The following is a 16,134-nucleotide window of genomic DNA, read 5'->3' on the forward strand; positions in this document are numbered from 1 at the left end:
CGTCCTAGCTCAGCCATAGCCTGCCTGCACAAGTCAAGTCACTAGCCTGTACCTCAGTTTCCCCATCTGCAAAATGAGAATAGCGCTTCCCTACCTAACGGGGTAGCGAGGCTAAAATCCAGGAGCGATTGTAAGGCACTCACATACCACAGTGAGCAGGGCCCTATAAAGTAAGTGTCTAGAGCGATAAACACAGCAATTCCTCTGCTCTCCTAACCTGACCAAGGGGAAATTCTCTCCCCTGTTGTGCACAGTGCAGGTCCCAAGGACTAACAGGAGCCTGGCATGGCCCCGAAAGGGCCAGCTGCCTATGAAGCATGACAGGAGATGCCGAGCTGGAACGCCATGTTCTCCCAGGAGCTGGGAGGCTGCAGTGGTGCAGGGAGCCTGCTGTTAATGTGCTGGGAGGGTGGCTCCTGGTAGAGCAATTGCAGAGCAGGGGAATGAAAACTGAGGCACATCCTCGATTTCAGGGCCCTTGGCAGCAGCAGCCCAGCTAGCTCCTCGCAGGCCCCTCCCTCCTGTGATGCGCGGGGATACCGTATTCCCCCTTCAGTCATTTCCAAATCACACTTCAGCATCCACGGTCATTCCCTCCCTCTGCCCTCCAACGGGTTCTCTGGCTCAGCGCCTGTGTGGGCAGTTTCCCATGTCACTCAGCTCAGCCTGGGCTGGGCTGCCGAGATCTCCAGGCATTTCCCTGCAAAGCAGAGCATGAGCACGCACAATGAGACCAGGAGCAGGAGCAGAGCAGGGGGCAGCCGGAAGAACGCAGTGCAGAGTGCTCGCTCTAGGCCCAGGAGATTCTTCCCCAGTGCTGTCACATCCTGGCCCTTTTTCATCCTCCGACTGCAATGACACGTTCAGATCGTCCTGGGCAGGGAGTGGAGCAGCGCAAGCCAGGAGAGGATGTCACAGCTGCAGATAACAGCGAGCTATGCGAGGGCACGGCCTGATGAGATACAGCCGTGTGGGTGTTATTAATGAGCCCAGCAGACTCTCCGGGGGCCTTGGGAATGAACCCTCTCCCCTCTGTTCACAGCCCCCCTGAGGTAATGCCTCTGGCTTGCTTGGGGGCTCACTCACTGCCCTGGAATGAGGAAGAGGGAGAGGTGGAGAACACACAGCCCATGGTGCTCAGCAGGCCTGCCCTCAGACCATGCCTCTCACTGCTACAGGCCAGCTTCCTCATGGCGCAGGCTGCTGCTGACTCAGGGAGACGCTGCTGCAGCGCAAAGGAGAGCCTGCTGATGTAGCAGCAAGGGCAGATGCGCAGGACTGAGATTGCGCCGCAGGTTTTGACTAAGAGGAAGAACGTTCTTAGCGAGAGACAGAGATGTTATGGCCCAGTGAGACAGGAACACCCAGTCTCATCCCAGCTTTGCCCCAGTCTCATTGGGCAACCTTGGGCCACTCACTTCCCCCTTCTGTGCCTCAGTTTCCCTACTTAACAGCCTTCACTGCCCTTTAATAGTGGCACAAAGGGTGCAGCAGGGATAACAGGGCCAAGCCCAGTTCTTGTCCTTCAAGTTCTCATTCTTTTCCAAGCTGGCTCCACCGTGAAAGCTGCTCATCCAAGGAGGGTTTTAGAACATTCTGCCTAAGAGAAGGATGGGACAGCACCAGCGGTAATGCTGGGCTTTGCAAGAACCTGCGACAGGACAAGGCAGAGGCACAGTGAGGGTTTCAGATGGGGGAGGCTGGGGTTGCTCAGTTGGTTCTGGCAGATGCCAATACTGACACTGCCCGAGTGTCGGGCAAAGGGGTGAATGGTGCAGGTGCAGGGGCTAGCTAAGGCCAATTTTTTTCTTTCACTCAAACAAAATGTTTCCTTGGAGCTGCGACTGAAATTTGAATTTGTTTGAGGGGCTTTTGGGGTGGTTGTTTTTTTTTAAATGAAAAGTGACATAAAATTTTAAACAAAGTCTGACTGGTGGGTCTGGAAAATGTTAACACAAACATTGTGCTTGGGGTGGGGGGTTCACCAAAGCAACTGGGCACATTTGACATCTGCACAGTTCAGTAGCTCCACATCTGCATTTGCTGGCCAAAAAACTGAACATTTTTTTCCATTTTTGCTCTAGTCAACAACTTCAGTTCATTAACCTAGTGAGGCAATGGGGTATTATGGCCAGGAAAGCGGGGGAGGGGCTAGAAAGGGATTCAGATCCACATAGACGTGTTTTATTTTCCAAATTATTTTGCAAAATTCCACCTCACTGAGCCCTCTCCCCTTGGATGGGAAGGACAGCTGAGTGGTTTGGGCAGTAGCCTAGGCCCTGGAAGGCCTGGGTTCAAGCTCCTGCTCTGTCGTAGACTTTCTACATGACTTTGACCCAACTGCTCAGAGGTATTTAGACTCCCAACGTCCATTGAAATCAGTACCTGTTTCCCATCTCTAACATCATAACGACACATCTCTACCTCACAGGGCTGTAAATAAAAGGCATTGAAGATTATGAGGTGCTCAGACACTCTAGGAATGGGAGCCAGAGAAGGACCTTAGATAGATTTGTAATGAGCAAAAGTTTCACTTTCATGCTGCTTTAATAGGAACATTGTGCAAAAAAGGGGAGCAGCCTGAAAACCTGCACCACAGCAAGAGTTCCTGCCTTTGGGATTTCCTCAAAACTATGTCACTCACCTCTCCCAGCCCCACCTGGGCCTCTTGGTGCAGGGTCCCTCCACCCTTAGGGCCAGCTCCATTAAAGGGAACCTCATGTCATTTTGAGCCCAGCACCTTTAAGATCTAGGTAACTCTAAACCTCACTTGCTTTTATACCCTCGGCTGGCATCACCTCATCGGCCTCCATGGGTTATTGCTTGGGGGCTAAAAAGGAGGGGAAGCCAGAGCCACAGCTCTGTGGATGAGGAATTTGGGCTTACACAAGCACAAACGGTCTCCACAATAAATAGGTGTGAATGGGGAAAGCATTCTGGGTAGTATGTAAATTAGCATATCATCTACAGCATTCCAGAGTCAGCAAAATTCTGCTCCAGGTGCAAAAGCCACAGGGCTCATGGAAGGCCGGGGCAGCAGAGCTGCTAGGGTACAAGCCGTAGGGAAGTGATTATTCCCCTCTATTAGGCACTGGTGAGGCCACACCTGGAGTATTACATCCACTTTTGGTCTCCCTCCTACAGAAGGGATGTGGACAAATGGGAGAGAGTCCAGCAGAGGACAACAAAACTGATTAGGGGGCTGGGGCACATGACTTATGAGGCAAGGCTGAGGGAACTGGGGTTATTTAGTCTGCAGAAGAGAAGAGTGAGGTGGGATTTGATAACAGCCTTCAAGGGATGGTACTTGGTCCTACTGTGAAGGCAGGGGACTGGACTCAATGACCTTTCAAGGTCCCTTCCAGTCCTATGCTTCTATGATTCTAACTAACTGAAGAGGGGTTCCAAAGAGGCTGGAGCTTGGCTGTTGTCAGCGGTGGCAGATGACAGAACAAGGGGCAATGGTCTCAAGTTGCAGTAGGGGAGGTCCAGGTGGGATATTAGGAATCACTATTTCACTAGGACAGTGGTGAAGCACTGGAATGGGTTCCCTAGGGAGGTGGTGGAATCTCCTTCCTTAGAAGTTTTTAAGGTCAGGCTTGACAAAGCCCCGGCTGGGATGATTTAGTTGGGGCTGGTCCTGCTTTGAGCAGGGGGTTGGACTAGATACCTCCTGAGGTCCCTTCCAACCCTGAGATTCTATGAATGGAAGCTGAAGAGATTGTCATGGCAAGGCCCAAGGGGACAGAGCCTCCTTGCAGATGAAATACCCTGTACTCCTCCCAGCTCTGTGTACAGGTGGGAAGGGTCCCCATCTTACAGAGGGGAGCTGACACACCCCACAGACAGGAATGGCCACCACAGTTTCTGGCTGCCAGCTCTCCTCCCCATCCCACACTCTCACCCTGCAGCTAGTTTGTTCCTTTTCAACTCATCGCTGCATTATGGTGACTGCAGCAGCACCTAGAGAACCCAGCTGAGAGCAGGCATCCTTGTACTGGGCACGATACAGAGTAAGAGAATCTTTGACCTGAGAGTTTAGTGTCTAACCTCAAGTCCCAATGAATTTCATGCACTTTCAAACTGGATTATAGAACACGTGTTACCTGGCCAGTTAGGCCCCCTGGAAGGATCGCATCATGTGTACACAGGTATTTGAATTAGTGCAATTTAAAGCCCTGAAGTAGGCAAGCCCAAAATATAGAAGACAAAGGGGAACTGAAGCAGGGGTCAAGTATCAGAGAGGTAGCTGGGTTTGGCTGGCTCTGTAGAAGCAGCAAAGAATCCTGTGGCACCTTATAGACTAACAGACGTTTTGCAGCATGAGCTTTCGTGGGTGAATACCCACTTCTTCGGATGCAAGTGGTGGAAATTTCCAGGGGCAGGTAAGTATAAGCAAGCAAGAAGCAAGCTAGAGATAACGAGGTTAGATCAACCCTGTAGGGCCTCATCCTCCCTGATTGATCTAACCTCGTTATCTCTAGCTTGCTTCTTGCTTGCATTTACCTGCCCCTGGAAATTTCCACTCTTGCATCCTACGAAGTGGGTATTCACCCACGAAAGCTCATGCTGCAAAACGTCTGTTAGTCTATAAGGTGCCACAGGATTCTTTGCTGCTGAAGCAGGGGTGAGACTAGAACCCCTTGGCTATCCATCCACAGGCTCAACCCAGCCCTTGGCTCAACCCTCTCCTGGCCAGATTTGCTAGCATGGCACTGCTGTGAAGACAGCTGCAGCTGTTTAATGCTGCCTAGGCAGCCTGGCATGCTAGAGTTCACCGTGCCCTGGGAAATGGCCCTGCCCCTCCAGGGAAGCTGGCTAACACAGAGCATACTTTCCATCACCCACACGAGTGAAAATCCCTTGTGGCTGGGGAAATGGCTTCAGGGCTCCCCACACCTTCCCTGAAGCAGGCTGCCAAGTCTGTGGTTAACACGTCTTCCCTCCGGCGCCGAGTGTCAGCACTCGCTGCTGAGGGGGAAGCAGCAGGTTGTAACCTAGGTGAGAGACGCCTGACCGCAGGGATAGACAGGCCTCATGGTAAAGCATAGGGTGCCTCCTATCACCACCCCTTCCCTGATCTCACTCAACTCAGTGTGGGGGACCCATCAGATCACAGGGTGTGCTTCATTAGTACACAGGGGCCCGAGCCCTTCAGCTGTTTAGGCAAGAGGATTTTGCCTCCTTGCTCCCATTCTGCAAGCTGGCTACATTCTCCAGAACCAGCAGTAGTTGGCTTTGACCTGCTCCCAGCCCAGGTGACATGGGTGTGAAACATGCTTGCCCCTACCTGCCAGGACCCAAGAGCTCCGCTTGGCAGAGTCCAACATTTCCTTTGGGCAAAGAACAAGCTGTTCCTCAGAACAAGAGGATGGGGGGGATTTCAGTTTCAAAAACCACAAGGGATTTCCCCTAAAGATCACAGGTTATTCATATGTGCCAGCTCCCCCAATCCCCCAACATCCTCAGTCCCCAACCTCAAGGGGAAGCCAGCCATTAAGTCCATCCCCATAGATCCCTGCTCTGAAACCAGCAGCTGCCCCCTTCCCTGAACTACTGATGCTGCCCATCAACCCAGCCAGCAAAGGGGGAGGGGGTGAGGGGCTGGGGAAACATGGCCAAGACAGAGCCCCTCAGAGAGGCGCAGTAACATGGGATGGAGTGGGGAGAAAAGCTTCCAAGTTGGCACTGGACAGAAGGCTGCGGTGAGGTAGCACATCTAGCCCCTGCTCTGTAGAACAAGTATCTACCTTCCATCACCCTCAGCTCAACAGGGCCCACAGGGGGGCAGCTGCTTCTCCTCCCCCCAGGAGCTGGGCAGGGGTAGCAGGACACAAGGCTAGCACTCCAGGCAGAGTCCCACAGCACCCAGGCATCTCTGTCATGCAGGCTGACCCGCCCTTGTGCTGCGGATGGCTCCAGAGGGGACGCTACAGCCAAGAGGGTTGAAGCCAGGAAAGGTGGCAGCAGTCCTGGCCCTCTCGGCTTAGGGCATAGGGCTGGGAGTCTGGATGCCAAGTACTCCTACACACTCTTCCATGTGACCTTTCCTTGTCGCGATCACCTCGGCCAGGTGACATCCGAGCCCCCATACACTGTCTTCTATAAGGACAAGGTCCAACTTAGGCCTCGCCCGGCTTTCCTCCCCAAGGTCGTCTCCCAGTTCCACATAGGGCAGGATATCTTCCTCCCCCTGTTCTATCCAAAACCACACTTCAGGCACGGAGTGTAGACTGCCTTCCCTGGATGTCCGCAGAGCTCTAGCCTTTTATATTGAACAGACCAAACCGTTTAGAAAATCAGCCCACCTCTTCATTGCAGTGGTGGATAGGATGAAAGAGCTGCCGGTTTCATCTCAGCGGATCTCTTCGTGATCACAGCCTGCATCTGGGAATGTTATCGTCAAGCTACGGTCCCTACTCCTCCGATCATGGCCCACTCCACAAGGGCGCAGGCCTCTTCCACGGCGTTCCTGGCCCAGCTTCCCCACTCAGGAGATTTGTAGAGCGGCCATGTGGTCCTCCATCCACACGTTCACGTCGCACTACGCCATCACGCACCAGGCTAGAGATGACGCAGCCTTCGCTCATGCAGTGCTTCAGTCAGCAGTGAACTCCGACCCCACCGCCTAGGTTAGGCTTGTGAGGCACCTGCTTGGAATGGACATGAACAACCACTCGAAGAATTAAAAACGGTTATCCACCTTTCAGTAACTGTTGTTCTTTGAGATGTGTTGTTCGTGTCCATTCCAATACCCACCCTCCTGCCCCTCTGTCGGAGTGCCGGCAAGAAGGAACTGAGGGAGTGGAGGGCCAGCAGGCCCCTACATAGGGCGCCGCAGCGGCGCCACTCCAGGGGGCACCAAGGCCGACCCTACGGACGCTGCTAGGGGAAAATCTTCCGGCTGGCGTGCATGCGGCGCGCACACACCTGCTTGGAATGGACATGAACAACCACTCGAAGAAGAATTAAGATTTTCAGGTTTGCTCCAATTTAGACACCAAGTTCCAAAATCCTTTGCAGAATAGAACTAGTGTTCTCTGCTTAGAGACTGTTCAAAAATAATTGTCCAATTTCTTCATCCACAGCCTGATCCTTGCATTGCATCCCACCCTATAGCTTGAATGCTCACCCACGTCAAGGCACCTCCTACTTGGATTGTTGCGACTTCCTCCTCCCCATGCCCCATCCACCTCGGCAGAAACCCCCCCCTCCCCCCAATACTGCCCCTCTCAAAGCCCCCAACAAGCTGCCCCTTCAGACTGCTGCGGCAAAATCAAGCTTAGTATTCCACACTTCAGGCTGCTAGGCCCTGTGCTTGTCACACTCACTACAGGAACACACCTCCATTCCAGGGACCCACTACCGTCAGCCAACATGTTCCACTGGGGAAGCAGTTGGCTCTGCTCCACTATGAATTCCTGGCAGGACCCAGCAGCTATTTTTGAATTAAAAGGAAAAGTGACTTCCCCTCTTGGTAAGGACACCAGAACCAGTATGTTCTGGTTCTGTTTTGACATCCTACTGCTTATTCTGTATCATGTGCACCATGAGCTGCTCGGGCTTTTCCAATTTCCCAAGTGGCTGTGCTACCATAACACAAGGGCTTTTGAATTAGCCTGGCCCTAGACTGCAGCACCCAGTAGCACTTTAGGAGCGCGGGCAGTTGCAGTAGAAGTGAAACCTACTAACAAGGGAATTGGGTAATACGATCTTCTTAAGAACTACAGGCCTGTAGTTTACTTCTTGCTGTAGCAGATTTGCTGAGAGAGAGAGAGAGATTACCAGTTAGACAGCTGCCCTCCTCCATTCCTAGGAAAAGAAGAGCTGGCTTATCGGTATTTGGCTCCCACCCCCAGCTGCTTGTCTAATTCCTGAGCAACCTTTGCTGCAGCGTGCCTCTCCCCCGAGGCCAGCTTGCCTCCTTGATGTGTTGAGAATCCATAATAGTGCTGGCCCAAAGACCATTTCCCTAAACTCCTGCTACCCACCTTCCCCACTCTGGTACAGCTGGAAACACAGGCAGGTCCCCATTCCCTTTGGCAATGAAGTGGAGGGGTTACAACGTGCCTAGAGATGGATTTTTGGTCTGTGTAGTAGATACCAGTGAAGTGCCCTTCCATCCTTGTTCAGGGCCTCACTCCTCAGGGAAGCCCATGGCCCCTTAAGTTTATGTTCTGACACTGCAAAGCTGGACACTTGGTGCATGAGAGGGGCTATTCCCCTCCAACACTTGGCAGATACACAGTAGCAGCCATCAAACGTTCAAAATGGGAGATTTATTGACATTAAAAAATTATGCAAAAAACTAGAAGATTAAGGAAATCTGGTTTTGCTGCACAAACTGGTGGGCACCTTGCTGCATCGGCAAGAAACTCAACAGGGATAAAGTCACTTGAGGATGAACCAGTCAGCCACTGGGCTAGCAGCCACAGGCCTTTCCTATGCACACTAGCCAGATGAACAAGAGTCGCTAGCGGAGGACAGCTGCCCTTTCCCAGAAGGTGACCCTACATCACATCACATCACCCTGCTGTTCTGAGAACCTGCTCGTGGCCTCCCTGAACATGCCTAGTCCACCCCTAAACTCTTCATTGTGGCACACAGGATGCCCCATCTAGAGAGTATTTCCAGCAGCCCAGGTCTGGCTTGGACGCTGGGCAGTGGACCATGGCAGTTTCTCAGGGGTTTTCCTACGCTAAGGCATGGTGGGAGTGTTCATCCTGGCTGATAAGTGCTACTGCTGCCAACCCAGCTTGCTCTGTCTTGAAGGCTCACAGAAAAGGGAGTTGAGCGGTAGGTTGAAATCCAAGACCAGGCTCTGGGAGAATCTCTTCCAGTCACTGCTGACAGCTGTTCCCTCATGTAAGAGGCACAGCTGTGCTTCAAAGGGGAATGAGTTTTGAGAGGAAGAGTGCCCTTGCGATGAACTGGAGATTGAGAGCCACTCCCTTGCAGAAACAAGGAAAATCTTTATATGGTAACAAGCTACTCATTCACCTAGAGGCAGCTTTCGTGGCCGCCCAGGAGGGACAGCCTCACCACTTTTGGGAGAGGTTGAGGGGGGTGGGGGGTGGGGTTCCTTGAAAACCACTGCCATGACAATGCCCCAGAAAACAGGGGTGCAGGAGACACAGAGGGAATGCCACCTCCGTGCATTCCTCTTGTAACCATAGGTTATGTTGTGACTCCAGTCTGAGGGGAACGTGAAAGGGAAATGGGGGGGGGGAGAAGATGACACAGGGGGGGACCACCACACCCCCCCCCACCTCCTGGATCTCTCAGCATCCATCACAAGGGTAGCTCCAGCTATCCCCATGCACACTCCAGCGGCAATACAGGCACTTCCACCACACAACTCAGACATGCTTTTCTTCCACAACTGTCTTGTGCCAATCTGGGGAAATTCTCAGCTTCACAACCAGGAGATTTGTATATTTCCTACCCTCCTCCCTTCCCCACATGGAGTTGCATGTACCCTGGAAATCCTAAAAATAACTCAGCTGTCTAGCACACTCCATTCTGGCACAGATGCCATCTCGCCCATCAGATAGGAGTCTGGGTCAATCAATCCCTGCTCCCCTGCCCTAAGGAGAGGGGGCTTATAAAAGCATCGTATCTGAGTGCAGCTAGGCAGCCACAGAGGGGTTTGGGTCACACGACATTTCCCAGCATTATAGAAAGGAGAGTCTACCCTAGCAAGCTCTCTGCTCCTCCTTCCTTGGGAGGACCATGCTACAAATAGGGGCCATTCTTACATACTTTAGGTTACCTGCAATTCTTCATACTGTACTAAGCCAGAACTGTCCAAGAGGCCGAGCGCCTGTCTTGAGCACCTGGCAGGGCTGTTAACACTGCTACAAGACCACACAATCCCAAACAAGTCATTTCTCACACCCTTGACCATGTGTCAGGAACGATTGTACCATAGCAACCTCTTCCTTGGCACTCAGCCGCTAGACAACCCAGTGCCCAGCACCTCTTCTCATGCAGCCAGCCACTGCCCCCGACACGTGAAGAGAAGAAACTCCCTATCCCCTACCACATACACAGATGCCCACCAGCCAGCCTTTAGGGAGAGCGCCCCGCTGCTGCCTAAGCCTGGCATCGCAAATGAAATACTAAATACTGGAGGCTCTATGCAACTAGGCAGTTGGCTACAAAAACAGTCAAAGGAAAAAAAAATGTGACAGGCTTGACTCCAAGCTGAGAGTTACAATCCACGGATAGGCAACGTCTGCCCAACGCCAGTTCATGGTGGACTCTGCTCCCTGAGGGGTGGGTCTGGGGAATACAAGGGGCCCTGGGAGAGGCAACACTGAAACTGCTGCAGGAAACTCAGTTCCCCAGTGGGACACTCGGGAGCCTGTCAGAGCCAGCACTCCCGCGGAGAATGCAAGGACTCTCCTGCTGAAGCCCAGGGCTCGCTCCACAGCTGGAGCTGTGCCCCGCACCGCAGGGCAAGCCACACCCCGGAAACTTGAAGACAAAGAAGAGGCCTCTGCTGATGTGGAGCCGCCATCAGAAACAGGAGACCGGAGTGTTCTCTGCCCCGCTCTCAGTGTTGAGCTCCCCCTCGCCTTTCCAGACAGGCGTCAGAGCGCACGGGAGCTGCCATGCCAGTTATCTACTGCTCTCCTGGCGCTTCTGGAGCAGCTCGATGATGCTGTCAATGCCTTCCTCTGGGACCTAGCAGCAGAGAGAGGAAGCCAGAGCTATGTTACCAGAGACAGAGCTGCATGGCCTGTCACTCCCTTGCCAACTGTACTTGGAAGGGGGGTGCTGGAGGGAGGACTGGGTGAACCCCAGAAGTCTGTTCCCATGCAGCTCCACAGGGATCGCCAACTCCCACTGCAAGGTGGGATCAGATCTGACTCCCCAGCTCTATTTATCCTCCCCTTGGCAAGGAAAGCAAGATCAGGACGAAGCTAGTTATCCCCCTGCCTTCTCCACACAACTTGGAGATAGTGGCAAGGTGGAAGCTAGGCAGGGCTCCCACAATCCTCACGGCACCCCTCTTCCCCCAGCCTTTGTGGAGCAAGCACCGACAGCCAACAGTTCAGCAACAGACGTCCTCCTGGACCCACCTGGGGTCCCTCCTGCTGCCCCACACATTCCTGGTACCAGCATTTCTCACGCTGCAGCCCTGGCTTGGCACTAATGCCAGGGAGCCAGAGCCAGGGAGGTTCATTCTTCGGATGAGATGCATTCCTGTGCCTCCCACCCCGAGCAGGCCCCCCACAATGGGCACTGACCCCTGCACTGGTGTCAGAGCAGCCAGGATGAAATGCCACCATCCAGGGAGCCATGCAGGGCTAGGAGACTGATGAGTAAGACTAGCACTGAGCCGCAGGCCAATGGCGAGAGGCCCATTCAGACAGTGAGGCAGTCAGGTGGCCTCATCCCCTTGGAATGTCTGTTCCCAGCAGGGGGCTCTGCCCCCCTCCCCCCCAGGGGCTAGGCGAGAACGCTTCAGTTAAAGGGGCTGAGAAGCTGGTCAATTAGCAGCATCTGTTTGCCTGGTTCATTTCTAGCATGCTGGGATCCAGGCAGGGGAGTCGACTTACCAGGGCATGGTCGAAGTTAAAGGTGCTGATGTAATATGCTGATATGTCTGCATCGGCCAGAGGCTCGGCGATCTGAGCCACTATCCCACACTCATCTGAGGAAGGGGAACAGAGGGGCCAGCGTGGGTACCAGCCCAGTGCCTGGGGACAACCTCCTCCTATCACCCATGTGCCCCTGCCCCCTAGGCAAAGGGCTCTCTAGCCCTGGGCTATCCAAGACTGAGCTGGCAGACCCATGCCTAAAATGAGGTTTGAGCAGGGGGCTGGACTAGAGGACCTCTTGAGGTCTCTTCCAACCCTAATCCTCTCTGAGCTCTAATACGATGACACCATGAAATGAGTGCCTCTTGGCTCCTGGCCAGGCAGCCCACAGCCATTGCACTCCCCACCACTGAGCAGCCACAGGGGCTGGGGCTTCACGGCCAGGCACCAGTGTTCAGTACCAGCATGCTTTGTTGCGCTCTGGGGCCCCCAATAGTGATGGGAGGAATGATCCCCTAGTTACAGCGCTGAGCTGAAAGAGGTGAGCCCAGGCTTCATAGACTCAGACTTTAAGGTCAGAAGGGACCGTTATGATCATCTAGTCTGACCTCCTGCACAACGCAGGCCACAGAATCTCACCCATCCACTTCTATAACAAACCCCTAACCTATGTCTGAGTTATTGAAGTCCTCAAATTGTGGTTTGAAGACCTCAATGTGTAGAGACTCCTCCAGCAAGTGACCCGTGCCCCATGCTGCAGAGGAAGGCGAAAAACCCGCAGGGCCTCTGCCAATCTGCCCTGGAGGAAAATTCCTTCTCGACCCCAAATATGGCGATCAGTTAAACCCTGAGCATGTGGGCAAGACTCACCAGCCAGCACCCAGGAAAGAATTCTCTGTAGTAACTCAGATCCCAACCCATCTAACATCCCATCACAGGCCAGTGGGCATATTTACCTGGTAATAATCAAAGATCAAATTAATTGCCAAAATTGGGCTATCCCATCATACCATCCCCTCCATAAACTTATCAAGCTTAGTCTTGAAGCCAGATATGTCTTTTGCTCCCACTGCTCCCCTTGGAAGGCTGTTCCAGAACTTCACTCCTCTAATGGTTAGAAACCTTTGTCTAATTTCAAGTCTAAACTTCCTAGTGTCCAGTTTATATCCATTTGTTCTTGGGTCCACACTGGTACTGAGCTTAAATAATTCCTCTCTCCCCCCCTGATATTTATCCCTCTGATATATTTATAGAGAGCCATCATATCTCCCCTCAGCCCAGGGCCGCCCTGCGGGGGGGGGGGGGGAGAAATGGGGCAATTTGCCCCCCCACAAGAATATAATATTCTATAGTTTTACAACTTTTTTTTAAATGGAAGGGGCCCCCAAAATTGCTTTGCCCCAGGCCCCCTGAATCCTCTGGGCGGCCCCCCCTCAGCCTTCTCTTGGTCAGGCTGAACAAGCCCAGCTCTTTGCGTCTCCTTTCATAAGCCAGGTTTTCCATTCCTCGGCTCATCCTAGTAGCCCTTCTCTGAACCTGTTCCAGTTTGAATTCATCCTTCTTAAAGAAGAGAGACCAGAACTGCACACAGTATTCCAGATGAGGTGCTGGCTGCTCAGCCACTGGCTTCTGTGACTCTGGGCGGGTCACTCTGGGCACACCTATCCCCGGGGATAACAGCCTGCCCTGCCCCCCGGAGTGCACTGAACATCTCAGCCTGGGAGGGCTCAATGCTGCGCTGAAGGCAGCTGATCCTCTGGGCAGGAGAGCTTACACCCCGTTCCACTTACCGAAGCCCAGTGGCTGCCCGCCAATTCTCACCATCCGCCAGAGCTCCCCAGAGGAGCTGGTCAGCAGCAGGTCACTGGGGAACCTAGAAGCATTTAATGGAGTACGTCACTCCTGCCCTAGGACCGTTCCTCATTCCCCCACTAGCTGGCATGAGCCAGGGCACAGACTCCCATGAAGCTGCTCCTAGAACCCTGGGCCCACCCTAATTCCAGCAGTGGTTCCCCAGTCCGTAATGCTCTAACCCTCTGCACAGCCCACCTGCTGACTTGGGACTGGGGCCACACCACTCCCAAAAACATCACAGCGGGGGGAGAATGGGAGCAGGCAGGGGCCAAAGGGAATGTGACACCTCCAGAACACCAACCTCCCAATCCCAAGACCAAATCTTCAGCGCATGTGGGCCAGGGCTGCCCAGAAGGGGGGGCAAGTGGGGCAATTTGCCCCAGGCCCCGCAGGGACCCCCCGAGAATATAGTTCTCTATAATATTGCAACTTTTTTTTATGGAAGGGGCCCCCGAAATTGCTTTGCCCCAGGCCCCCTGAATCCTCTGGGCGGCCCTGATGTGGGCAGCTTTAGATGGGGTGAAGGACACTGGGTCCATCTTCTGGTGGATAAATGGTACCTACTTCTTCTGGGTCTCTGCATCCATGACGATGGAGATATAGCCCTCGATCAACGAGAAAGCAAAAAACCTGATGAAGTCGAGATCCTGACTGCCTGGAGCAGCTTCCTTTAGAGGACTGCAAACACACAGGGGACAGAGGGGTTAGCCCCAGAAGCACACAGCAGAACATAGCAGCCATTTCATGGCTGGCTCCTGGAGAGTTACAGAGGTGCACCCCCCCCAAGAGGTGCCTTCACTGGGAGTCAGTGAAGTGCCTTGTTGGCATCTCTAATACCAGCTGGCTGGTGATGCCATGTCTAGCCCAGTGCTGTGAGTAACAGATCTTCTGGGCCAGCCCCTGAAACAAGCCAGGTCAGACCCAGCTGCTCTATCTACAAAGCCATCTCCCCTCACCTTGAGCACTTGTTGTCTGATCCACCTCCTGCTGGTCAGGAAGGTCCCCCCTTTCCCTTCCCCGCTGAGCTAAGGCTGAACTCCAGCCCACCCTCTGCTGGGGGATGCTGTCCTGTGGGAAGACCCTTTCTCCAGCTCTGCCTTTGACAAAGTTCTTTCAACCCCAGTGCTGCACACAATGTCCCAAGTGCCATCCAAGCCAGGTGCTGGCAGGCTTGACATCACCACTGTAGCCCCATATGCCCCCATAGGGCATTGTGGGCACCCCTAGGTGCACTGCAAAGGCCTTGGTCCCCCGCCCATCAAAGCCCTTGGGTGCCTGAAGGTTCTTTAGTAGTTCATAAATTCTTCAGAGATCTGGAGGTTTTTGGCCACACTCCAGCCCTCCACCCTTCTCTTCAGGGTCTGTGTTGAGGTGAGAGGCTGCCCCCACACTTCTAGCTGCACTCACACCTACACTGCAGTGCACTTTAGTACTGAGAATGCCTATGCTAAGGAGTGGGGCTAACACAGTCTCCTCCCACTGCCCCACGCAGCTGCCTACCTGTGTGAATAGAACAGGACATCTATGAGCATGGTCGCAATGGCCGGCAGGGTGTCAGGAGCCACGGTCAGGATGCAGAACCTGTTCTGGGGACTCTGCACAGGGTGCACGGTAGGGCTCGCAGCTGGGAGGAAACAATCACTCATACAGCCCAGACTGCCAGAGCACGAAGCACCCTTCTCATGCATGGCGATGAATGTAATCTCATGGAGCTGATGGTGCACAGCAGGGCAGGAGTCTGAGCTGGCAGCACTAAGCAGCTCTCATGAACTCAAACCACTTGTGGGACTAGCACGTCAGCCTCCAGCCGGGTGCTCAGTACCTGGCCCGACAGATCAGCTTACCCTGGAGACTAGACACTACAGATGGAGCAATGATAGCACAACAGCGCCACCTTGAGGAGGTGCTGCACAGAGACTGACATTTGGATGTGGAAGAGGAAAAATCAACAGGGCTCAATTCCTACAGCTACATTGATATGGAGCAAATAGAAACAAATCAGCCGAGCAGCATATGCTGTAGGCAGAGCAAGGGGCTGGGCCGGGACAAACCAGGCACGCTCAAGCCGCCTGCACAGACAGCTGCTTCTGTCCGCATAGACGGTGCTCAATGGAGGAACTCAAACTTGAGGTACTAGTGCCCTCCAGTGGCAGAACTATGCTACTGCTACTCTGGGCCATCAGTAAAAATGTACCTTTGGTCACACGGTCTATTAATGCTCCATTTATAGGTGGATTAGAATGGGTTAATAAATCAGATGTTACAGATAGTAGTATTATGTGCTATACATTGTTACAGGCAAACCAGCAGAAGGCGTGACAGATTGGACTAATCACCATTTATTAAAAAACACGTATTCTCTCTATAAACCATTTATAAATGGAACCTTAATACATGTGAGAGCACATTTCTGATTGTCCCCTAGCTGGACTCCAGTCTCTCCCTGGATCCCCAAGCATTTCTGGTGTCTACCAGACTGGCCCCCGCAGCCATATGCCTGTAATGCCTGGTGCATACCACTGGCAGAAGCAGGGCTGCCTAAGGAGGTTGGGGGGCAGGGGGAGGAAAGCAGTTTGCGCTAGGCACTCTGTTTGAGAGAGCCCCAAGCTAAGTGGCATGGTGACCTGGCACACTGGGTCACAATGCCACTCAGAGTTTTGGACTGTCCATCACAACAGAGGGGCTAGGCCACTAGGCCAAAGCGGAGTGGTGCCAGTTAAGTTAATGTATG

At 53.3% G+C, this 16,134-nt stretch overlaps 1 protein-coding gene across 1 annotated transcript in view; it reads right to left on the reverse strand.

Moving 5' to 3' along the window:
- Window positions 1-8,260: 8,260 nt before the first annotated feature.
- The window catches only part of CASTOR1 (cytosolic arginine sensor for mTORC1 subunit 1), a 40,985-nt gene continuing 33,111 nt past the window's right edge, over window positions 8,261-16,134 (reverse strand). Inside the window, exons 5-9 of the mRNA XM_044990311.1 lie at window positions 14,904-15,027; window positions 13,968-14,081; window positions 13,340-13,422; window positions 11,568-11,662; window positions 8,261-10,689 (exon numbers count right to left, since the gene is read on the reverse strand). Coding sequence (XP_044846246.1) covers window positions 10,624-10,689; window positions 11,568-11,662; window positions 13,340-13,422; window positions 13,968-14,081; window positions 14,904-15,027 — 482 coding nt within the window. The 3' untranslated portion in view covers window positions 8,261-10,623. The remainder of the gene's footprint in view (window positions 10,690-11,567; window positions 11,663-13,339; window positions 13,423-13,967; window positions 14,082-14,903; window positions 15,028-16,134) is intronic.

Source organism: Mauremys mutica, chromosome 16, assembly GCF_020497125.1.
Source record: "Mauremys mutica isolate MM-2020 ecotype Southern chromosome 16, ASM2049712v1, whole genome shotgun sequence".
Lineage (NCBI taxonomy): Eukaryota > Metazoa > Chordata > Testudines > Geoemydidae > Mauremys > Mauremys mutica.